Source organism: Gorilla gorilla, chromosome 13, assembly GCF_029281585.2.
Source record: "Gorilla gorilla gorilla isolate KB3781 chromosome 13, NHGRI_mGorGor1-v2.1_pri, whole genome shotgun sequence".
NCBI classification, from domain to species: domain Eukaryota; kingdom Metazoa; phylum Chordata; class Mammalia; order Primates; family Hominidae; genus Gorilla; species Gorilla gorilla.
In genome coordinates this window covers 49,018,337-49,043,974 of record NC_073237.2, presented here as the reverse complement: position 1 = coordinate 49,043,974, position 25,638 = coordinate 49,018,337, and the positions used below count along the sequence as shown (strand labels likewise).

General features: G+C 40.9%; 1 protein-coding gene across 2 annotated transcripts in view; it reads left to right on the top strand.

Annotated features, from left to right (window-relative positions):
* Nucleotides 1-13,779: 13,779 nt before the first annotated feature.
* The window catches only part of SNAPC3 (small nuclear RNA activating complex polypeptide 3), a 45,519-nt gene continuing 33,660 nt past the window's right edge, over nucleotides 13,780-25,638 (top strand). The window contains exons 1-2 of one of the 2 annotated variants that reach the window (XR_010130196.1): nucleotides 13,780-15,659; nucleotides 16,376-16,453. Coding sequence is in view for 1 of the 2 variants with exons in the window: in XM_004047828.5 (XP_004047876.1) it covers nucleotides 15,343-15,659; nucleotides 16,376-16,453 (395 nt within the window). In the remaining variant the exon portion in view is untranslated. The remainder of the gene's footprint in view (nucleotides 15,660-16,375; nucleotides 16,454-25,638) is intronic. The other variant, XM_004047828.5, reaches the window with a different exon arrangement.

The following is a 25,638-nucleotide window of genomic DNA, read 5'->3' as shown; positions in this document are numbered from 1 at the left end:
AAATATAAATATAATTCTTATTTGTTCACTTTTATCTTAAAAGCTATAAGAGTAATATACACCTGGTAAAAGTGGTTCCTATTAGGTATGGGGTGGTGAGAATTAAAAAGACAGTGAAAAAAGTGAAAGCGAAAATTTTCGCTCAATGCTAACATTTTTAACTTTTGAACTAAGTGAGAATACCATCAATTAAAGATTGTGTTCAAAGAATACATTGCAAAGAAACACCGAAGTTAGATGCAGGACTCAGAAGAAAACACATTTTAAAGACTGTATTATGTGTTAGGAACTTGCTGGCAAAAGAAAGTAAGGGAGAATGTTCTGCTTCACCTCCCTCTCTTGTGGGCAATAATAATTCTAATAGCTATCTGTTCACAGCAATTACATAGTATGAGAATGGGCACCTTTAGAAATACAGATATGAGTGGAGATCTAAAGCTGATGAGAAAGAGATATATTGGCAGGGAAATCTACAATACAGATTTGGAAGCAGAATTTTTATTTCTTCTTATGTGAGTGTATTCATTCCATTTAAACAACACTTTCTGCCTTATTCCTGAAAAGATGCGAAGACTTTTAATTGAAAGCACTAGGAAAAGAAAACAAATAAAACTGCTGTCTTACTCTGGAGCTGCCATAACAAAATAATATAGACTGGGTGGCTTATAAACAACAGAAATTTATTTCTCACAGTTCTGAAGTCTGGGAAGTCCATGAGCAAGATGCCTGCAGATTCCATGTCTGGTGAGGGCAGCTTCCTGCTCCACATATGACACCTTCTCTCTGTGTCTTCACCTGGTGGAAGGGACAAGGCAGCTCTCCAGGGGCTCTTTTTTCTTTTCCTTTTCCTTTTTTTTTTGGGGGGGGGGGGGACAGTGTTTTACTCTGACGCCCAGGCTGGATTGTAGTGGCATGATCTGGGGCTCAGGTGATCCTCCTACCTCTGCCCCCAAGTAACTGGGATTACAGGTGTGTGCCACCATGCCTGGATAATTTTTGTATTTTTAGTAGACATAGGGTTTCGCCATGTTGCCCAGGCTGGTCTTGAATTCCTGGCCTCAAGCTATCCTCCACCTTGGCCTTCCAAAGTGCTGGGATTACAGAGCCACTGTGCCTGGCCTTGGGGGCTCTTTCATAAAGACTCTAATCCCATTCATGAGGCATCTACCCTCACGACCTAATCACCTCCCAAAGGCCTCCCATTTCCTAATATCTTCACATTGGTGAGTTTCAACATACAAATTTAAGGAGGAAACAAACATTTAGACCATAGCAACTGCATACCCTAAAGTCATCTTGCAATTTAAAAATCTGAAATTTTGATCTTTAGAAGCCTCCCTTGTAGAGAGTATAAGATACAAGGCTGAAAAGTAATTACTTTCCCCCAAGCAATGGGCTTGTGAATGTTATTACACAGGATCCGTGTTTTTGTTTGTTTTTTATTTCATAGGTTATTGGGGAAAAGGTGGGGGTTGGTTACATGAGTAAGTTCTTTAGTGGTGATTTGTGAGATTTTGGTGTACCCATCATCTGAGCAGTATACACCGCACCCAGTTTGTAGTCTTTTGTCCCTCACCTTGTTCCCACTCTTTCCCCCTGAGTCCCCAAAGTCCATTGTGTCATTCTTATGCTTTGCATCCTCATAGCTTAGCTCCCGCTTATGAGTGAGAACATATTATGTTTGGTTTTTCATTACTGAGTTACTTCATTTAGAATAATAGTCTCCAATCTCATCCAGGTTGCTCACTGCAAATGCCATTAATTCATTGCTTTTTTTGGCTGAATTGTATTTCATTGTGTGTGTGTGTGTATATATATATATACACATACATATATTACATATATATGTATATATTATATATAACATATATTACATATAATATATATTATATATTACATATATTACATATAATATATATTATATATTACATATATTACATATAATATATATTATATATTACATATAATATATTATATATTATATATTACATATAATATATTATATATTACATATAATATATTATATATTACATATAATATATATTATGTATATTATATATTACATATAATATATATTATGTATATTATATATTACATATAATATATATTATGTATATTATATATTACATATAATATATATTATGTATATTATATATTACATATAATATATATTATGTATATTATATATTACATATAATATATATTATGTATATTATATATTACATATAATATATATTATGTATATTATATGTTACATATAATATATATTATGTATATTATATGTTACATATAATATATATTATGTATATTATATGTTACATATAATATATATTATGTATATTATATGTTACATATAATATATATTATATATATTATATGTTACATATAATATATATTATATACATATTATATATATTATATATAATATATTATATATTACATATAATATATATTATATACATATTATATATTATATTATATATTATATAATATAATATATAATATGTATATAATATATATTATATAATTTATATAATATATATAAATTATATATATTATATATTATATACATGTTATATATTACATATATATAATATATATATATTACAGTTTCTTTAGCAACTCACTGATGGGCATTTGGGTTGGTTCCACATTTTTGCAATTGCAGATTGTGCTGCTATAAACATGCATGTGCAAGTATCATTTTTGTGTAATGACTTCTTTTCCTCTGGGTAGATACACAGTAGTAGAATTGCTGGATCAAATGGTAGTTCTACTTTTAGTTCTGTAAGGAATCTCCACACTGTTTTCCATAGTGGTTGTACTAGTTTACATTCCCATCAGCAGTGTAGAAGTGTTCCCTGTTTACAGCACGCCAACCTCTATTATTTTTAAATTTTTTGATTATGGCCATTCCTGCAAAAGTAAGGTGGTATCACATTGTTTGATTTACATTTCCCTTATCATTAGTGATGTTGAGCATTTTTTCACATCTTTGTTGGCCATTTGTAGATCTTCTTTTGAGAATTGTCTATTCATGTTCTTACCCCACTTTTTGATGGGGTTGTTTGGTTTCTTGTTGCTAACTTGTTTGAGTTCATTGAAGAGTCCGGATATTAGTCCTTTGTCAGATTTATAGATTGTGAAGATTTTATCCCACTCTTTGGGTTGTCTGTTTACTCTGCTGACTGTTCCTTTTGCCATGCAAAAGCTCTTTGGTTTAAGTAAGTCCCATCTATTTACCTGTGTTTTTGTTGCATTTGCTTTTGGGTCCTTGGTCATGAAATCCTTTTCTAAGCCAATGTGTAAAAGAGTTTTTCCAATGTTATCTTCTAGAATTTTTACAGTTTTAGGTCTTAGATTTAAGTTCCTGATCCATTTTGAGTTGATATTTGTATAAGGTAAGAGATGAGGATCCAGTTTCATTCTCCTACATGTGGCTTGCCAATCATCCCATCACCATTTGTTGAATAGAGTGTCCTATCCATACTTTATGTTTTTGTTTGTTTTGTCGAAGATCAGTTGGCTGTAAGTAATTGGGTTTATTTCCAGGTTCTCTATTCTGTTCCATTGGTCTATGTGCCTATTTTTATACCAGTATCATGCTGTTTTGGTGACTATGGCCTTATAGAATAGTTTGAAATCAGGTAATGTGATGCCTCCAGATTTGTTCTTTTCGCTTAGTCTTGCTTTGGCTATGTGGCTCTTTTTTTGATTCTATATGAATTTTAGAATGGTTTTTCTAGTTCTGTGAAGAATGATAGTGGTATTTTGGTGGGAATTGCATTGAATTTGTAGATTGCTTTTGGCAGTAGGGTCATTTTCACAATATTGATTCTACCCATCCCTGAGTCTTGCTCTGTCGCCCAGGCTGGAGTGCAGTGGCACGATCTCGGCTCACTGCAACCTCCACCTCCTGGGTTCAAGTGATTCTCCTACCTCAGCCTCCCGAGTAGCTGGGATTACAGGTGCCCGCTACCACGCCCAGCTAATTTTTGTATTTTTAGTAGAGACGGGGTTTCACCATGTTGGCCAGGCTGGTCTCAAACTCCTGACCTCGTGATCCACCTGCCTCGGCCTCCCAAAGTGCTGGGATTACAGGCGTGAGCCACCACACCCAGCCAAGAGTTTTAATCATAAAGGGATGCTGGATTTTGTCGAATGCTTTTTCTGTGTCTATTGAGATGATCATGTGATTTTTTGTTTTTAATTCTGTTTATGTGATGTAACATATTTATTGACTTGTGTATGTTAAACCATCTCTGCATCCTGGTGTGAAATCCACTTGATCATGGTGGATTATCTTTTTGATATGTTGTTGGATTTGGTTAGCTAATCCTTTTCTTTTGTTAAGGATTTTTGCATCTATATTAATAAGGGATATTGGTCTGTAGCTTTCTATTTTGGTGACGTCCTTTCCTGGTTTTGGTATTAGGGTAATACTGGCTTCATTGGATGATTTAGGAAGAATTCCCTCTTTCTCTATCTTGTGGAATAGTGTCAATAGGATTGATACCAATTGTTCTTTGAATGTCTGACAGACTTCTGCTGTGAATCCGTCTGGTCCTGGACTTTTATTTGTCAATAATTGTTTTGTTACTATTTTAATCTTGCTGCTTGTTATTGGTCTGTTCACAGTATCTAATTCTTCCTGATTTAAGCTAGGAGGGTTAAATTTTTCCAGGAATTTATCCATCTCCTCTAGGTTTTCTAGTTTATGTGTGTAAAGGTTTCATAGTATCCTTGAATGATCTTTCAAAGTTGTGTGGTGTCAGTTGTAATATCTCCCATTTCATTTCTAATTGAGCTTATCTGGATTTTCTCTCTTCTTTTTTTGGTTAATCTTGTTAATGGTCTATCAATTTTGCTTATCTTTTCAAAGAACCAGGTTTTTTTTTTCATTTATCTTTTGGTTTTTGTTTGTTTGTTTCAATTTAATTTAGTTCTGCTCTGATCTTGGTTATTTCCTTTCTTCTGCTAGGTTTGGGTTTGGTTTGTTCTTGTTTCTCAAGTTCTTTGAGGTGTGACCTTAGATTGTCTGTGCTCTTTCAGTATTTTTGATGTAGGCATTTAGGGCTATGAACTTTCCTCTTAGCATCAGCTTTGCTGTCTCCCAGAGGTTTTGACAGGTTGTGTCATTATTGTCATTCAGTTTGATGAATTTTTTAATTTCCATCTTGATTTTATTTTTGACCTAATGATCATTCAGGAACAGGTTATTTCATTTCCATGTATTTGGATGGTTTTGAAGGTTCCTTTTGGAGTTGATTTCCAGTTTTATTCCACTGTGGTCTGAGAGAGTGTTTGATATAATTTCCATTTTCTTAAATTTATTGAAGCTTGTCTTGTGGCCTATCATATGGTCTATCTTGGAGAAAGTTTCATTTGCTGATGAATAGAATGTATATTCTGTGGTTGTTGAGTAGAATGTTCTGTAAATATCTATTAAGTCCATTTGTTCCTGGGTTTGATTTAAATCCATTGTTTCTTTGTGGACTTTCTGTCTTGATGGCTTGTCTAGTGCTGTCAGTGGAGAATTGAAGTCCCCCACTATTATTGTGTTGCTCTTAATCTCACTTCTTAGATCTATTAGTAATTGTTTTATAAATTTGGGAGCTCCAATGTTGGATGCATATATATTTAGAATTGTGACATTTTCCTGTTGGACAAGGCCTTTTAGCATTATGTAATGTCCCCTTTTGTCTATTTTAACTGCTATTGCTTTAAAGTTTGTTTAGTCTGATATAAGAATAGCCAATCCTGGCTGGGCATAGTGGATCACGTCTGTAATCCCAACACTTTGGGAGGCTGAGGCGGATGGATCACAAGGTCAGGAGATCAAGACCATCCTGGCTAACATGGTGAAACCCCATCTCTACTAAAAATACAAAAAAAGTTAGCTGAGCATGGTGGCACATGCCTGTAGTCCCAGCTACTCAGGAGGCTGAGGCAGGAGAATGGCATGAACCCAGGAGGCAGAGCTTGCAGTGAGCCGAGATCGCACCACTGCACTCCAGCCTGGGCAACAGAGCGAGACTCCATCTCAATAAAAAAAAAAAAAAGAATAGCCACTCCTGCTTGCTTTTGATGTCCACGTGCATGGAATGTCTTTTTCCACCCCTTTATCTAAAGTTTATGTGAGTCCTTACGTGTTAGGTGAGTCTCTTGAAGGCAGCAGATAGCTGGTTGGTGAATTCTTATCCATTCTGTGATTTATATCTTTTTTTTTTTTTTTGAGATGGAGTCTCACTCTGTTGCCCAGGCTGGAGTGCAGTGGTGCGATCTCAGCTCACTGCAAGCTCCATCTCCCAGGTTCACACCATTCTCCTGCCTCAGTCTCCCGAGTAGCTGGGACTACAGGTGCCTGCCACCATGCCTGGCTAATTTTTTGTACTTTTAGTAGAGACGGGGTTTCACCATGTTATCCAGGATGGTCTTGATCTCCTGACCTCATGATCCTCCCTCCTTGGCCTCCCAAAGTGCTGGGATTACAGGCGTGAGCCACCGCACCCAGTCTAATTCTATATCTTTTAAGTGGAGCATTTAGGCCATTTACATTTAATGTTACTATTGAGATGGGAGGTACCCTTCCAGTCATCATGATATTTGTTGCCTGTATACCTGTATACCTTGGTATCTTTGGCCAGGCATGGTGGTTCACGCCTGTAATAGCAGCACTTTGGGAGGCCAAGGCAGGTGGATCACGAGGTCAAGACATCAAGACCATCTTGCCCAACATGGTGAAACCCTGTCCCTACCAAAACTATGAAAATTAGCTGGGTGTGGTGGTGCACGCTTGAACCCGGGAGGTGGAGCTTGCAGTGAGCCGAGATCCCGCCACTGCACTCCAGCCTGGGCAACAGAGCGAGACTCCATCTCAACGGCTGGAGCATAGTGGCGCTATCTCGGTTCACTGCAAGTTTGGCCTCCCAGGTTCATGCCGTTCTCCTGCCTCAGCCTCCTGAGTAGCTGGGACTACAGGCGCCCGCCACCATGCCTGAGTAGCTGGGATTACAGGCACATGCCACCATGCCCAGCTAATTTTTGTATTTTTAGTAGAGATGGGATGTTGCCGTGTTGGCCAGGATGGTCTCGATCTCCTGACCTTGTGATCCGCCCACCACGGCCTCCCAAAGTGCTGGGATTACAGGCATGAGCCACTGCACCTGGCCTTATTTTTTTTATTTTTTATTTTTTTAATTCTTTTTGAGACAGTCTCCCTCTGTCACCCAGGCTGGAGTGCAGTGGTGCAATCTTGGCTCTGTCACCCAGACTCAAGCGATCCTTCCACCTCAGCTTCCTGAGTAGCTGGGACTACGGGCATGCACCACAACACCAGGCAAATTTTCTGTACTTTTAGTAGAAAAATACTAAATGCCATGCTGCCCGAGCTGGTAAAAATAATTTTTAAAAATCTAGACCAGGCCAGGCGCGGTGGCTCACGCCTGTAATCCCAGCACTTTGAGAGGCCGAGGCGGGCGGATCACCTGAGGTTGGGAGTTCGCGACCAGCCTGACCAACATGGAGAAACCCCATCTCTACTAAAAATACAAAAATTAGCCAGGCATGGTGGCACATGTCTGTAATCCCAGCTACTCGGGGGGCTGAGGCAGGAGAATCGCTTGAACCCGGGAGGCGGAGGTTGTAATGAGACAAGATTGCGCCATTGCACTGCAGCCTGGGCAACAGGAGTGAGACTCCATCTCAAAAAAAAAAAAAAAAAAAAAAACTAGACCAATTCTACACTCAGAGAAAAAGAAACTGAAGCCAGAGAATAATAAAATAAATGACTTATCTATAAGAAAGATTTAGACAGTAGGGGAAACTAACTGGAAATACAACTTGGATAGCCAACATTGAAATGGTGGGATACACACATGACCTCAGTCCCAGTGAGGCTCCCAGGTACCTATAGCCTTATTACAAGAAAGAAGGCCTTAGGGCAGTGGCAAAATTACTTTGGAAAACAAACTGAAATAATTTTACATGTAGAATTGCACAAACTGGGAGCTGGATGGATTTTAGAGATATAATAGTTCAGAAATCACAGTACAGATCAGCGATCACAAACACCAGATGCCTGTGAGTTGTGTTTGGCTTGAATACTGCATAACGTTGTTTTTTTTAAATTAATTAATTAATTAATTTATTTATTTATTTTGAGATGCAGTCTCGCTCTGTCACCCAGGCTGGGGTGCACTGGCATGATCTCGGCTCACTGCAAACTCTACCTCCCAGGTTCAAGTGATTCTCTTGCCTCAGCCTTCCGAGTAGCTGGGATTACAGGTATGCACCACCACACCTGGTTAATTTTTGTATTTTTAGTAGAGACGGGGTTTTGCCATTTTGGCCAGGCTTGTCTCGAACTCCTGACCTCAGGTGATCCACCCACCTTTGCCTGCCAAGGTGCTGGGATTACAGGTGTGAGCCACTGTGCCTGGCCTATTGTTTTAATTTTTTTTTTTTTTTTTTAGAGACACAGCTTCACTATGTTGCTCAGACTAGCCTGGAAGGAAATACTGTGTTTAAATTTTTTATTAATTAATTGCCAACATTTTAAGATTGAGAGATTTCACACTTAAACAAATTGACTCTCTGGCTTCTTTTGAAATTCTTTTTTTTTTTAGACCTCTATGGTTTAACTCGGGGATCTTTTGAAATTCTGAAAACTCTGGTAGGCGAGGCCCGCATTCTCACGTGGCACCATCACAGCTGCCCCCGTTAGACAGAGGATAGAGTACTCCCCAGTTTCCCACAGTTCCCACCAGCCGGTGTTTCTCATTTTCATCACCTGCGGAGCCCATATAAGTATCTCAGGTGAGGAAGCTGGTTCAGAGGCCAAGTGTGAGAGTTCGTGGCCCCTTTTCCTACTCCCCAGTTTTTAATATTTTCTTCAATAAGCAGAGTTGGGAAATCAAGAGCCAGATAACACTCCATAATCATCTTGGTTTGAGCCACTACTCAGTATTCTTGATTCTAAATTCTACACCACTACTCCAACCTAGTGGTTGGGTCCAATAACCATAATCAGAAAAAAATAGGGGTTTTTCCCCCAAGAATTATAGAAAACTCATCCAGAATTTTAGGGACTATACTTATCCCAGGACCTTGGAATCTTTCCACTTCTTTGCTGCATTACTAGTGCCAGGCCTACAACACCCCCATCTTTTGCCAAATTTGCCACTGAGCTAGAAGCTGCCTTTGCCATGACTTTATCCCAACAAGGGCAGCTGCTAATATGATTATGGTTGCTTCCAGGAAGGTGCGTTCCATGGAGGCTAAGACCCAAATGACTGCCATGTTGTTGTGACTGCTGCTGATGCTCACCATGAATTCTTCTTTCCCCAGTGATCCCTGCAATTCCCACCTCTGAAGCTGCTGCTCCCAAGTGCTACTCCTCATGGTGACAATGAACCACCTCCCTTGGTTACAGCCATTCTGATCCTGCCCTTACCCACTGCTGCCCAGGAACCTATGTGGTCACCACTCCTGAAGCCAATGCTACTAAATCGCCAGATAATATGTTAGACCAGTTCTACCTGAAAGATGACCTCATTCTCTGGAGTGAGGGCGCCCCCTGTTGAGGAATTTGGGTCAAGTATTTCAGGACCTCAGAAGACTTTAGGTTGCAAGAGAATCCAACTCAAACTATCTTAAGATTTAAAAAATAAATAAAAAGTTACTAGTGAAGGAGTTAAGAATATGCCACCCCAAAGTAGTGGCATACTATTTTCAGTTAAAGGCACTTGTGTGGTAGGAGTTATTATTTTTTTAAATTTATTATTATTATTTTTTTGAGACAGAATCTCGCTCTGTTGCCCAGGCTGGAGTGCAGTGGCGCGATCTCGGCTCACTGCAACCTCCACCTCCCGGGTTCAAGCAATTCTCCTGCCTCAGCCTCCTGAGTAGCTGGGATTACAGGTGCCTGCCACCAGACCCAGCTAATTTTTGTATTTTTAGTAGACACGTGGTTTCACCGTGTTGGTCAGGCTGGTCTCGAACCCCTGACCTCATGATCCACCTGCCTCAGCCTCCCAAAGTGCTGGGATTACAGGCGTGAGCCACTGCGCCTGGCCGAGAGTTATTAAGAAATTACTGTAGGCAGAGAGAGAGGAAAAGGGGCCCTTGGGGAGTTTTGGTTTTTAAAGCATCTCTGGAAAAATTTCTTGTAAAGCCCCGGCTCTTAGAGCCAGGCCAGCAACCTTTGATATGCAAATGCAGGGCATTAGAAACTGGGTCCACCCAACGTGGTGATTCCTGCGGCCTTCTTGCCCTTGCCCCACATGTTCCTGGCAACATGGCCGCCCCACATATCTCCACATGTGTAGAACATTCAGAGTGCCCTGCATTTGCATCTTAAAAGGCTAGGATGAGAGGGCCAGCTTTTTCCGAGGGCTACGTGAATGACATGCCTGGTCAAACCAATCCCCTGAGCCCTACGCAAATCAGATATTGCCTTCTCCAGCCTCTGCATATATACCTGGCTGGTATCCGTGGCGGGTGGGGACCTCCTCTTTCGGCTTTGGAGCCCCCCTCCCCCTGTCTCCCTACTGGGGACCTTTTTCCATCTGTCTCCTCCCTTCCTTGCCTATTAAACTCTCCGCTCCTTAAAACCACTCCATGTGTGTCCGTGTTGCCGGCAGGGGACCAAGAACCCTCGTGTTCCTCCACTCATCTGAGCCGTATCACTTGGAAAACAGCAGGTGCAAGGAGTTCACTCTGACTTTTCTTCTGTTTCTTGAAAGCAGGAGATGAAATTCCCATGTGAAAGGTGTCCTCCCTATACCCAGAAGGAAAACATCATTCTTATCATCAAGGACAGGAAGTTGAGGCTGAGGGAAATCTGTACAAACCAACCTTGTTAAACTAACTCTTAGCTTCCTAGTCACTTCTCCACTCAATTAACTACCCTATCCTTGTATGCTTTGCCTTGTCACATTTTCATAATTCACTAACTCTTTATCCAGTTCAGTTTATAAGTGTTCAATTGTAACTGTTTCTTTGGGTCTTCATTTCCTTATGAAGGATCCTATGCCACATAACACTTGTATGAAATTAATTTGTATGTTTTTCTCCTGTTGCTCCGTCTTATGTCAATTTAATTCTCAGGCCCAGCTGAAAAATCCTAAGAGACTAGAGGTAAAATTTTGCCTCCTTTACATAATGGCAAATATAGGAGAGCGGATGGCCTCAGCCCCAGTAGCTCCAAGTCACTTGACTTCTATCTTCTCCATTTTCTGCCTTTGCTTGTTCAAACTCTTGCCTCTGTTCCTTCTTACTCTTCCACTGGCAGGAACGGTCTGTGTCTAGGACACATTATTAGGTCCTTAGAATGGATAAAGAGCTTCTTGGTTTATCGATAAAACCCCACAGGAGGATTCAGATTGGCTCTATTTGAGACACTTCATCATCCTTGGACCAACCACTGTGGCCAGATTGGGAATGGTTCTATGACTGGCAGCCCCAGGAGGATCAAAAGTAGTAGGGAAGGTCAGCTCTGATAAACAATTCTAGGCTGACAAAAACAATAGATATTTCCTACAACAATGTACTGATAAAAACCAGGGCTCCAGCTGGGCATGGTGGCTCATACCTGTAATCCCAGCACTTTGGGAGGCCAAGGCAGGAGGATAACTTGAGCCCAGGAGTTCAAGACCAGCCTGGGCAACATGGTGAAACCTCTTCTCTAAAAAAATTAAAAAATTAACTGGATGTGGTGACAGTGTACCTGTAGTCCCAGCTACTCAGGAGATTAAGATGGGAGGATCACCCGAGCCTGGGAGGTCTACGCGGTGTCACACGCGTCAGTGTGAAGAGACTACCAAACAGGCTTTGTGTGAGCAATAAAGCTGGGTGCAGGCGGGCTGAGTCTGAAAAGAGAGTCAGCAAAGGGTGTGGGATTATCATTAGTTTTTTTTTTGTTTTTTTTTTTTTGAGACGGAGTCTCACTTTGTCGCCCAGGCTACAGTGCAATGGCGCAATCTCAGCTCACTGCAACCTCTGCCTCCCAGGTTCAAGTGATTCTCCTGCCTCAGCCTCCCAAGTAGCTGGAACTACAGGCACCCGCCACCACGCCCAGCTAATTTTTGTATTTTTAGTAGAGAAGGGGTTTCACCATATTGGCCAGGCTGGTCTCGAACTCCTGATCTTGTGATCCTCCTGCCTTGGCCTCCCAAAGTGCTGGGATTACAGGCGTGAGCCACGGCACCCAGCCTATCATTAGTTCTTATATGTTTGGGATAAGCGGTGGAGTTAGAAGCAATTTTTTTGTGGGCAGGGGGTGGGTCTCACAAAGTACATTCTCAAGGGCAGGGAGAATATTACAAAGCATGTTATCGCAAGGGCGGGGAGGGTGTATTGTCATAAGGTCAATTGATCAGTTAGGGTGGGGCAGGAACAGATCACAATGGTGGAATGTCATCTTTTGTGGTTCTTCAGTTGCTTCAGGCCATCTAGATGTATACGTGCAGGTCTCAGGGGATATAATGGCTTAGCTTGGGCTCAGAGGCCTGACGCGCTGCAGTGAGCCATGATTGTGCCAGTGCGCTCCAGTCTGGGTGACAGAGCGAGACACTATCTCAAACAAACAAACAACAACAAAACAACCAGAAGGCTGGGCGCAGTGGCTCACGCCTGTAATCCCAGCACTTTGGGAGGCAGAGGTGGACAGATCACCTGAGGTCAGGAGTTCTAGACCAGCCTGACCAATATGATGAAATCCCATCTCTACTAAAAATACAAAAAAATTAGTCAGGTGTGGTGGAATGCACCTGTAATCCCAGCTACTCAGGAGGGTGAGACAGGAGAATCGCTCCAACCCAGGAGGTGGAGGTTGCGGTGAGCCAAGATCGCATCATTGCACTCCAGCCTGGGCAATAAGAGGGAAACTCTGTCTCAAAAAAAAAAGAAAGAAAGAAAGAAAGAAAAACCAGAGCTCCTATGGAAACACAATAACTTTATTTAAAAATTGGTAAAGAACTTGAATATATATTTCCCCAAAGAAATATGCAAATGGTCAATAAGCACATGAAAACGTGCTCCATCAATATAATTAGGGAGATGCAAATAAAAAGTCATGAAACACCATTTCACACTCACTGACACGGTTATAATAAAAAGTTCAGATAAGTGTTGGCAAGGATGTGGAGAATCCTGCTGGGGAGGGGTGTAAAATGGGACAGCCACTTTAAAAAAATCTGGCAGTTCCTCAAATAGTTGAAAATAGAGTTCCATAAATACAGAAATCCCTTGGTATCTGCAGGGGGGACTGTTTCTAAGACCCTTGTGGACTCCAAAATTGGCAGATGCTCTTCTTGCAGTCAGCCCTGTGGAATCCGCCCATAGGAAAATTCCTCTTATCCTCAGGTTCTGCAACCTGGGAATACTGTAATTTTTGATATTTGGTTGGTTGAATTGGAGGATGCAGAACCCACAGATAGGGAGGGCTGACTGTATACTACTGGGCACATGCCCAAGAGAAATGAAAACGTATTTGCACAAAAATGTGTACATGAATGTTCATAGCAACGCCAAAACGTAAAAACTTTTTGATAAATAAAATGTGGCATATACATACAATGCAATATTATTCAGCCAAAAAAGGAATGAAGTACTGACACATACTACAAAATGGATGAACCTGTTACAGGTGGCAGGTATCCAAGTTACCAGGGCAAATCTGTATGGGTCTGCAGCAACTTCAGTTCTTGCCTCCTCAGAAGAAAGAATTTGACCGAGGGGCAATAAGGCACGAAAAGAGACTGAGGCAAGTTTCAGAGCAGGAGTGGAAGTTTATTTAAAAGGCCTTTAGGAAAGAAAGCACGCTCGGAAGAGTCCCAAGCTGTCACTGAGGTCAACTGTGATATTGACCTTGATCCTAGGACTTTATAGGCTGGCTCCTTTCCCATCATTCTTCCCTTAGGGTGGGCTGCCTCCATGCGCAGTGCCCTCCTTACCCTTGGGAAGTGAGCACAGCGCAGTATGTATGAAGTTGTATGCGTGCCCATCTGAGGCTTTCTTCCCTTTTCCAATAGAGTCCCCCTGAAAGGTCATACTCCCCGATTTTGTCTCTTAATGCATATGGCCAGGAAGTTGCTTCTCCCTGTCACCTGCATTCAACGAGCACTTTAGTGCAACAGGTGTGGGCCATCAGGAAATGGCCTCTCCCTGGCACCGGCTGCCAATTTATCACTTTTAGAGGCAATGTGATAAATGCCTAAGCATCACCCCACATTCCTAGTGGGTGAGGGAAGAGCCCTCTCCTGCCCTGCTCATGCCTAACTACCTGTAACAAACCTTGTAAATATTAAGCCAGCCACCAAAAGACCATATAATTCCGTTTATATTAAATGTCCAGATTAGTTAAATCTAGAGAGACAAAGTAGGTTCTTGGTTGGCTAGGGCTGGAGGAGTTGGGAGGATCAGGGGTGATAGCTAAAAAGTACAAGTTTCTTCTTTCGAGTGGTAAAAATGCTCTCAAATAGTGGTGATGGTTGCCCAAGCCTGTGAATATACTAAAAATCACTGAACACTTCAAATGGGTGAATTATATGGCATGTGATTAAAGTCTAATAAATAAATAGTATGTCCTGCTGTATCCTTCAGGGCCTCTGAGAAATGGAGAGAGCTCCATCTGAAGCCAGACTGAGTTCCGATCCTGCTTCTATTTTCCCCGCAGGTAAATCCTTCCTCAACAGCAACACGGGGTGATACGCCTTATCCAGAAAGGTTGTTGTAATTTTTAAAAACATTAAAAACATACATTAGGGTTAATCATGTAGTGTGTGATACACAGACGCTCTGAAACACTACTGCACACGCACACGAACATGGGGCCTCTGCGGAGGTTGTGAAAGAACCAGATCTGGAGGGCTGGTCGTGTCCCTGGTCTCGGCCCTCGCCCTCCTTGTTTCTTAGGCTCTAAAGCAAGCAGGCAGCAGAGCAGTCCTTGAACCCCAGTCAAGAAAAAGCCCTGCACCCCTTAGTCCGAAAGCCGCAAGGAACGGGGCCTAAGCGCCTGGCGAGGCCGCCCTACCGGGCAGAGACAGTTGCTACGCAACTCGGGGACCAGAAACCCAGCCCCACCCGCTGCGGTTAACCGACAGCCGCAACGGTTCCCGCACCGCCCGGGTCGGAGAACAATGCTGCGCCCCGCACGTAGAGCCTCGCGGTGCCGCGCCCTGGGGCGGGCCTGCCCATGGCCTGCCGGGAAATGTAGTTTCTGATGCCCCGCCCGCGCCGCCTCGCCGCTCGCCGGCCGGGCGCCCCAAGCAACTACAACTTCCATCACGCTCTGCGAGGCCTTGATCTGCAGGCTTTTGCAGGGAAAGGAGTGGGGCGAACATGGCTGAAGGAAGTCGAGGTGGCCCTACGTGTAGCGGGGTGGGTGGCAGGCAGGACCCAGTCTCCGGCAGTGGCGGCTGCAACTTTCCAGAGTATGAGCTTCCCGAGCTAAATACGCGCGCTTTCCATGTGGGCGCCTTTGGGGAGCTGTGGCGGGGCCGTCTACGCGGGGCCGGGGACTTGTCGCTGAGGGAGCCGCCGGCATCCGCTCTGCCTGGGAGCCAGGGGATTGCTGACTCCGACCGGGAGGATGCCGCGGTGGCCAGGGATCTGGACTGCAGCCTGGAGGCGGCGGCTGAGCTGAGGGCGGTGTGCGGGTGAGTGCGGAGCAAAGGGGCTCTTGCAGCTTGGGGTCAAACAGGGTGCAGCCTTGCTCGTGCGCTCCTCTGGGACTCATCCCTGAGAAGGGCCTGTGGTTTAGACCTGGGCTAGGAGTATTACCCTTTAAAGCTTTCAACCCGCTGGAGCCTTCCTGGGACACCAGGAGAAGTCCTGGGACCCGAATTGTACAGTTTCTACGAGTTGGAGCAAAGGGACAAGACAGCTGCGTCAAAGACTAGTTTTTCCATTTGCTTATTCTAAGAGTGCTTGTTAATAAAGAATAGCAATCAGGGCAACAGCGACGTGTACCTGCCATTGACAGACACTTTGTCAATGGAGGAACCTGAGTAATGGTGAAGCTGCGGGAGACTTCATCAGAGGAGTGTTAAAACCCCGACTAACTGGTTTCTTTTGGGGACCTTCCGGGTATTCTGTTACTGAAATATTTCTTAAAAGTGCCTTATTTGGGGATGAAAATATAAAAATAACTTTAATCTCTTTCTCCATTTAACAGTAGTGGCTGCCTTCATCGGCCTTTTCATTATAAAATATAATCACAGAAATCGTTGTCTTAAGTTCTGGCCTCTCTGAGCAGCCTGCTGGATTTTATCTGACTTCGTAATTCAGTAATGTATTTAGGAAAACAACACTAACTCGCTGTGAACCAGATGCAGAGTCGACCTTAAAGTATTGCTTTTCCTTTTTGTTTTAGCCTTGATAAACTGAAATGCCTTGAGGACGGTGAGGATCCAGAAGTCATTCCGGAGAATACTGACCTGGTGACTTTGGGGTATGGAGGACTTGGTTTTTATGACCTATTTATTTAAACATTTTTTCAACATTATGTTTTGAAAAATTGAAAGTGCAGTATTGATTGTTGTCTGTATACCCACCCCTTAAATTCAGCTGTTCTTAATATTTGACCATATTTACTTTAGCCGTGTGTATGGGATGCCTGCTGTGTGTTTTCATTTTGCTATCCCCCATTCAGTAAGTTAGACATGATAATTTACCTGTAAATACATAAGCATATAGCTTCTAAAAGTATCATTCTCCTACATAATTATTGTGGTATTATTATACCTAAGAAAACCGTAAATACATAATCTGTAATATTCAGTCCATATTCAAACTTGTGTTTATTTTTTAATATTTTTGAATGTGTGTTTATAGAGGTGGTAATCTACTTAGATCTGGGGGGCAACCTAAATACTCTGATAGTGTTTTTCAAACTATTTGTGGTAAAGGACAGTTCTTGTTTTTAAAAATTTTTAATCTTCGACAGATATATACTTTGATAAAATACTATAAAAAGAATTACTAGAAAAATGGAATTAAAAAAGACAAACACAATATAAGTTCAAATTTTTAATTAAATTCAATAGACAAAATTACTGTCAATGATAATGGAAGTTTATAAATGCTTACTGTCATTTTCTGTACGGATTGGTTAACAAATAGGTCATAGATGAATTCTGGTCTGCCTACCACTCTTTGAGAGGCACTGTTGTATGATAATATAGAGAAATTGCGCATGTAATAGTGAAATTTATAATTTCCAATTTATAGTCCACTTATTTCATACTACCTCAGCTATGTTCTGTCGTTCTTGATCCTACGCTGTTATCCCCCTCAAATATTCAGGCAGTCATTTCAACTCTACTTGGGTTTTCTTTCATAATAACTGCCAAATCTGTTCCCCTGGTCCCTACTGCTAACTTTTACAGCAGCAACACCTGGAGCACTATGCAAGGTTCTTAAGTGTCTTTGATAAGTACAGTCATTTCTCCCACTGATTTATCCATCATGCTATCGCCTGAGCATGCCATTTTGCTTAAAAATGGTCTATGGCCCTACATCTCCTATATGGAAAAATTTCAAACTCCTTAGCTAGACATTTGAAGCCTTCCACATATATCCCAAATTTGCCTTTCCAGATTTATTTTCAACCACTTTCTCTTTCAGATGGCTCAGGATGCATGTGGCCTCTCTCCCATCTGAAACATACCACTTCTTATGTTATGTTATGTTATGTTATGTTATGTTATGTTATGTTATGTTATGTTATTTTTTTGAGATACAGTCTCACTCTGTTGCCCAGGCTGGAGTGCAGTGGCGTGATCTCTGCTCACTGCAACTTCTGCCTCCAGGTTCAAGCGATTCTCCTGCCTCAGCCTCCGGAGTAGCTGGGATTACAGGTGCCTGCACCCTCGGCTGCCTAACTTTTTTGCATTTTTAGTAGAGACGGGTTTCACCATGTTGGCCAGGCTGGTTTCAACTCCTGACCTCATGTGATCTGCCCACCTCGTCCTCCCAAAGTGCTAGGATTACATGCGTGAGCCGCCACACCTTGCCCATACCACTTCTTTAAAAACCCAAAGATTCCTTTCCAGATTACCACAACCCATCTTTCCCTTAGGAAACAGTTGCATTTATACTGCCTTAAACTCTTAACATTTCTAAAGTCCTTGAAGGCTCAATGAGAGTCCAAACTCCCATCTGTGTATTGTTCTCAAGCCTACTATACTGCCTTGCTCCAATTGGTGCTCTGTAACTATCGTTGATTGATCAGTTGTATTTGTCTAAAATGCACATCTGATTGTCACTCCCTTGCGTAAAACCTTTTGATGTCCCTTAGGCTGAAGTCCTGAGTCTGTAGTGGCTCACAAAGGCCTCTAAGGAATGGACCTTGCTGTTTTCGTTTTGTTTTGTTTTTGAGATGGAATTTCACTCTTGTTGCCCAGGCCTGAGTGCAATGGTGCGATCCCGGCTCACGGCAACCTCCGCCTCCTAGGTTCAAGTGAGTCTCCTGCCTCAGCCTCCCAAGTAGCTGGGATTACAGGCATGCGCCACCACGCTTAATTTTGTATTTTTAGTAGGGACGGAGTTTCTCCATGTTGGTCAGGCTCCATGTTGGCCAACCTCTCGTGATCCGCCCACCTCGGCCTCCCAAAGTGTTGGGATTACAGATATGAGCCACCGCACCCGGCCCGACCTTGCTGATTTTTTTTAAGCTTTTTCTCTGCAGTGTTCCAGCCACACTGCACTGTTTCAGTTCCTCGAATGTGCTCTCTCACTCCAGGCCTTTGCCCAGAACAGTCATTCTTGCTTATCTCCTGACCTTGTTGACTTCCACTCATCCTGCAAGTCTTAGCTAAAGGACTACAGACTCCATTTAGGTCATCTTGTATGCTCATGTAGCACCCTATGCTTCCCTATTGAAATGCTCATCACATCTGTAATATACGTGTTTAATTTTCTGTCTTCTTAGCTACACTTGAAAGTTCCTTAAGTTACATCTGCCACACTCACTGCTATATTACCAATTCCTAGAACTGTGGTGCATAGTAGGGAGCCAGCAAGTATTTGTAGAATGAGTGGAATAAATGAAACTTTCAGAAGACTCAGGAAGTGATTTTTAGAGATAGACTGAAAAAAGAACGTTGATTATAATCATATTAAAGCAGACTCTTTTTTGCTATAGTTAATAATGTATTCATTGATTTATAGTAATTTTGTTAAGCCATGTTAAATAGTAATTTTAAGACTGCTTAAACATTACTTCCCTTGACTACTTTGCACTACTAGGTCAACTAGATTTCCTTGGTTTCTTCTAGTCCCTCCAAACAGGATTTGTGGGTAGAATTATATATAATCTAATATAAATCAGTACGGTATTCTTCAACTGGGTGGGGTTATTTTGATATACTGTGAAGCTAGTGTATTTAATACATGACCATTGTTAACCTTAATGGTCCTGCCAAAAAAAAAATTAGACTTGTGGCAAAAGCCTAAATTTGTATCTCTATGCTTTATCTTTCTCTGAACCTTCCTTTTCCTCACCAATAATTTAACATTATTATATTATAAAAATAAAACATAAGTACATCATTTCTTTATTATGACATAAAATAAATTTCTGGTACTTTTTCTTTCCCACATCAAATGAAAGAGCTCATTTTATGCATATAAGGGACCAAAGGTAGTTGGTAGATATTGATTCTTCCTTGATACATGTTGCTCCCTTAATCTATAGCAAACTACATAGCTTTGGCAGTTTTGACATTTTTTTTGACTACTTAGTTGGTTTTAATTCCTAGGAATAGGAGAGATAATTATTAATACATGGGTGCTGCTAAAACTTACTTGTCATTCCAAAAGCTTCAGCAACATCACTTATTTATTTGTTTATTTATTTATTTTTAGACAGAGTCTCACTCACTCTGTTGCCCAGGCTAGAGTGCAGTGGCTCAATCTCTCCTCACTGCAACTTCTGCCTCCTGGGCTCAAGTGATTCTTCTGCCTCAGCCTCCCAAGTAGCTGGGATTACTGGCGTGTGCCACCATGCCTGGCTAATTTTTTATATTTTTAGTAGAGATGGGGTTTCACCATTTTGACCAGGCTAGTCTCAAACTCCTGACCTCAAGTGATCTGCCGGCCTTGCCCCAAAGGGCTGGTATTACAGGCGTGAGCCACGAAGCCCAGCCCTTCAGCAACATTACTTTTAATACAATAGAAATTTTAGATTATTCTGCCCATCCCCCTCACTTTTGTGACCAAGAAAGCACTGTTTACAGGTCCAGGATGTACTGTTTAAAGGCTAACAAAGGGAACTTACAGAGTCCTGCAAAAACAAAAAACAAAAGAACCATGAAATTGGAGAACTCAAAACTCCTATTCCACCAAACCAACCACAAATGATTTTTTAAAAAAACTTAAACAGGGTGGAGTGCTTGAGGTCAGGAGTTCAACACCAGCCTGGCCAATATGGTGAAACCCCACCTCTACTAAAAATACAAACATTAGCTGGGCATGGTGGCACCCGCCTGTAGTCCCAGCTACTCGAGAGGCTGAGGCAAGAGAATCACTTGAACCCGGGAGATGGAGGTTGCAGTGAGCTGAGATCGCGCCATTGCACTCCAGCCTGGGTGACACAGCGCAACTCTGTCTCCAAAAAAAAAAAAAACTCTCAAACAGCTCTCATATATCTGAAGTTGGCTAGAATGACAAAAGAGCACCATCAAACTGGGAATCTTGTAAACTATCACTGTGCCCCAGATGTTACAAAAACGAGCAAGAGGAAATAAAATCTAACGAGAGCTTGTTGCAGATAATCAGGAAATAACTGTTTATACAGATCAACTTTGGAGACTACCTGTTTCCACTCGGAAACAGGTAAAGCCTGTAAGTCTAGCCTGTCGTGGTGGCAGGCGCCTGTAGTCCCAACTACTTGGGAGGCTGAGGCAGGAGAATGGCGTGAACCCGGGAGGCGGAGCTTGCAGTGAGCCGAGATCACGCCACTGCACTCCAGCCTGGGCGACAGAGCGAGACTCTGTCTCAAAAAAAAAAAAAAAGAGAAAGCCTATAAGTCTATACTCCAAACAGAATTGAATATACTCAAATAAGCATTTGAGGGTATAAAAATGTTTACCTTGGCTTAGAATTTTTAAAACTATTAATAAGAATGGAAATGATGACTAAAGGAGAAATGAAAAAAGAGTTGATGAAACAAAGGGAAGATATGGAAGAAAAAGACAATTACCTCATAAGTGAATAAATTGTAAGATACCTAAGGGAAAACAGACTGAAATGAAAGCAAGAGGCAATGAAGAAAGGCATAAAAACAACCAAGAGAATTGAAAATGACAAAGAAAAAAGTAAGATGAATCCGAGAAAGTAGGGAATGGTAGGTAGATAGGCAAAGACATAATATTCATATTATCAGAGTCCCTGAAGAAGAGAAAGAAATGGAACATAATTCATATTTAAAAACATAATCCAGCAAAAGTTTCCAGAAATTGAAAAAAAAACTAAATCTAGAAAGGGTTCCCTAGGTACCTGGAAAAATTAACCCAGACTTACTGACTTTTGGGATATATTTTAGTACAAGTATTAGATTTCAGAGATAAAGATGAAATCATCAAGTCTTCTGTGCAAAAAGAACATATAACTTACAAAGGCAAACTTACAAAAAGCATCACATGTTGAAAAACTGACATACAAAGCAAGGCAACATAGAGCAGTGTTTTTTTTTTAAAGCTCAATGAAGGTGTGAATTTAAGGATTTTACATCTAACTGAATGTTCTCAAATGTCAAGGTTATAGAAAAATAGTTTTCGACATACGAAAACCTGGGTAATTTCTGTACCTGCTGGCCATTTCTGAGGAATATACAAGAGAATGAGCTTTATCCAACCAATTGATGACTGGAAAATTTTCAGCAAAAGTACTAATACAGAGAGGATGAGGGTGGAAGATTTGTGTAACCGTTGGGTATTGCAACAAAGTACAGTATTGCAACTAAAATGATGGAAGGAGAAAAATGGATAATGTGTGGGCAATAGATGGGTTTTAAAGACTACTGCAGAGGAAAAAAAACCTGACACACCAGATAGTAAAGTGTTAAATAAGAAAATGGGTAACTATAGGATTTAAAAAATGTGAGTAGAAAGGTAACCAGTAGAACAATAATAGAAATATCAACTCCCCCTCAATTTCTAAAAAATAAATGGAAAAGAAGGGTATGCATTTCATAATGAAAAACAGCTATTACAACAAAATACAAATAATTAGAAAATATTGTGATAGAGTTGAGACCAAATACATCAGTCTTAAGCAACCTATTAAAAAAGGATTTTCAATTTGGCTTGTAAAAAATCTTGGGGTGACAAGAGACACATCTAAAATAAAATGATTCAGAAAAGCTAAAAATAAAGGGTTAGATGAAAGTATACCAAGTAAATGGAAACAAAAATCGAGCAGGAGTAGTGATGCTGATATCAGACAAATAGTATTCAAGCCCCAAAGTATTACATGTGATAAAGGACACTTTTTAATTTATATCTTATGGAGGTACATATACATAAAATTTGCTCCCTGCTAATGAGAACTGTATGACATGTTCACAAAAATTGATTATGTATTAGGTCACAAAGGAAACATCAATGACATTCATAACATAGAATATTACTAACAGGTTGCGTGCAGTGGCTCATGCCTGTACTCTCAACACTTTGGGAGGCCAAGATGGAAGGATTGCTTCAGCCCTCGAGTTTGATTACAGCCTGGGCAAGATAGGGAGAACCTGTGTCTACAAAAAAAATAAAAACAATTAGCCAGCTGTGGTGGCACACACCTGTGCTCCCAGCTACTCAGGAAGCCGGGGTGGAAGGATCACTTGAGCCTAGGAGATTGAGGCTGAAGTGAGCCGTGATTTTACCACTCCACTCCAGCCTGGGCAACAGAAAAAGACCCTGTCAAAAAAACAAAAAGAAAATAAATTTCCAGCTCAGAAAACAAAAAAAGAACAACAAAGTAAGTGAAAAGAAAATACTAGAAAGGAAATAATAAAGATAACAGAAATTAATGAGGAAAATAATACTTTTTGTCCCAGCAATCCCATTTCTAGTAATTTATACCAAAGGTACCCCTCCAACAATATGAAAATACATGTGTTCAATACTTACTAGTGATGTTTAGCTTGTTTCTGTCTGCTTGTTATTCCTTGAAGTATTGTTTGTAGTTGCAAAATATTTGAAATACCTTAAATATACAGACGTAGGAGAGGAGAGTGTTGAATACGCTATGGGAAATCCACACGGTAATATTTTGCAGCTAGAATAAAGGATGAGGAAGGATTAACTCAGTAATTTCCAGTACATTCTATTAAGTGAAAAAAGCAAAGTCCCAAAGTATATGCCACCTTTCCTGTAAGAAAGGTGTGCCAGGTGTAGTTTATTGGCTCTCATCTTCAAATTTACCTTTTTCCTGCTCTGTAACAATGGACCTTGGCCTTTTAAATACTTTTCTTTTGCCAACTAGCACATCCTTAAGCTTTGTCAGTGAAGGGCAATGGAGAGACTTCTCAGGAGTCTCAAAGGTTTTGCTTCCTGATCTGATGTGCTGGCTCAGCAGGATCCTGCAGTGCACACAGCTTCCCCAGTGCCCAGCTCCTGCAATACACTGCAGTCTGAAGCACCCCGCGCCCAGCAGCTTTCCTGCCAACCCCATTTCCCTCCACAGCTCCCCTTAACAGGTTTTCCTAGTGCCCTTGAGGGTGGATTTCCAGCAAGTTCCACTGATGCAGTACCATAGCAACTTCTTTCTCCAGCTCGTCTGGATCTCAGTCCAGGAAGAAAAAGGACTTCCTTGCGCTCTTTCTCAGCCCTAGGGGTAGGGTGCTCCTTCTGTTTGCTATTATTCTATACTTTAGTGTTCCCTTTTACTGCTTCCTTGCCAATCCCTCATTATTCCAATCCTCTGTTAAAGTTATTGAATCCTTAACCTTTGTTCAAATTGCTGTTCTTTTTTTCTTCCTAATTGAACTCAGATTGATACAGGAGATAACAGAGTATACACAAATATCTGTTTATTTGAACAAAGGAAATGGAAAGGATAAACCAAAACTATAGAGACTGATTGCCTGCAGGGGTGGGTGGGAAAGGGGTGGAAAGAAGGGAGGGAATGGGAACAGGTTAGTAGGAACAAAGAGGGAGTGACACTTTTGACTCTTAGGATCATAGTGATGTGTCACATATCCCAAATGTAATCAGACAATTAAAACCAACTAGGATGTAGGGGGAACCCAAAACTGAATTCAAAAACTAAAAAATAAGGCTAGTTGTATTACGGATGTGTAATATAACACCACTGAAAAGGGTGGGGAAGAAAGAACTAAAGTCTGTATTAAAGCCTGTCTTCTTTTTTTTTTTTTTTTTTTGAGCACTTCACGAATTTGCATATCATCCACGCACAGGGGCCGTGCTAATCTTAAATATATTGTTCCGATTTTTAAATAATAAAATGCTACCAAAAGCGTATCTTGATATAATGTAAAGGTGAAGACAGAACTGTTTATAATTTAGTGTTTCTCACAGGGGTATAGGTTAGCAATTCTGTAACTATTTTATGTATTTACTAGAATTGAACAAATCATAGGTTGCCGACAGTGAAAGCTGGATTTCTCACTTGTGGAGAAAGAAGTTATAAACAAGGAAATGTTAAAGGCTAAAATGAATCCTGTGGTTTTAGTTTGGGATCAGAAGTATCAGTATAAACTCATAGTTTTAAATGTATAACAGTAAAATACAGAAATACAGATATTTGTACATGTATAGGTTAGTATACGTACATATATTTCCTGCCTATCTCACCTGAGAGGCCTAGAAGCAGTGACTCCAGTAACAATGAGAATGCCTAGAACCCAGATACTGGTCTCTAAACACCTTTTTCCAGTAAAGGAACTAGGGCTCTTACAAGTGGTTGATTCCAGGGACGAGACAAGAAAAATACAGGATGGGCCTTGAGCATCTTGTGGTGCCGGAAAGTAAGGGAATATTCAAAAAATAAAAAATAATTTTAAAAAGGAGAGGACTTGCTGAAAGAACGGGAGCTCCTAATAATAAAGCTGTACCAATTTGAACAACAAAATAGTGATAGTATTAGATTTTAACCCCAGAATAAAACAATTATCGGTAGGTTCATACTAACAGAAATGATGAAATAAACAGATGGGAGGAAAGAGGCAGGTCTTCCTCAAAATATAATTCCAATGAATAAATGTAGAAGATCCATTGAATAAATGTAGAAGAAAGTAAAGACAGAATTGCTATTAGGCATACACCACAGTAATAAATGTTGCAGACAAAATCTATCAGTGAATGCTAAAATTCATGGGTGAATTTTGAGGAGAAACAAGATTTGCGTAGTGTCAAAGTATCTCCCCCAAAATGTTTACCAAGTTCATAGAAAATAAGGTGTCTTTCTGGTGCAGGAGCCTGGCAGACAGAAACAAGCTAAACATCACTAGTAAGATGTCATATTAATATCATGAACATCTTGATATGATATAATGAGAAGGGCATCATTGTAGTATTCTTACCAAAATGCTAAATTTATTCCTATCATGAGGAACTAGCGGTCAAACCCAAATTGAAGGACATTCTATAAAATAACTGATTAGAGCTCTTTGAAATT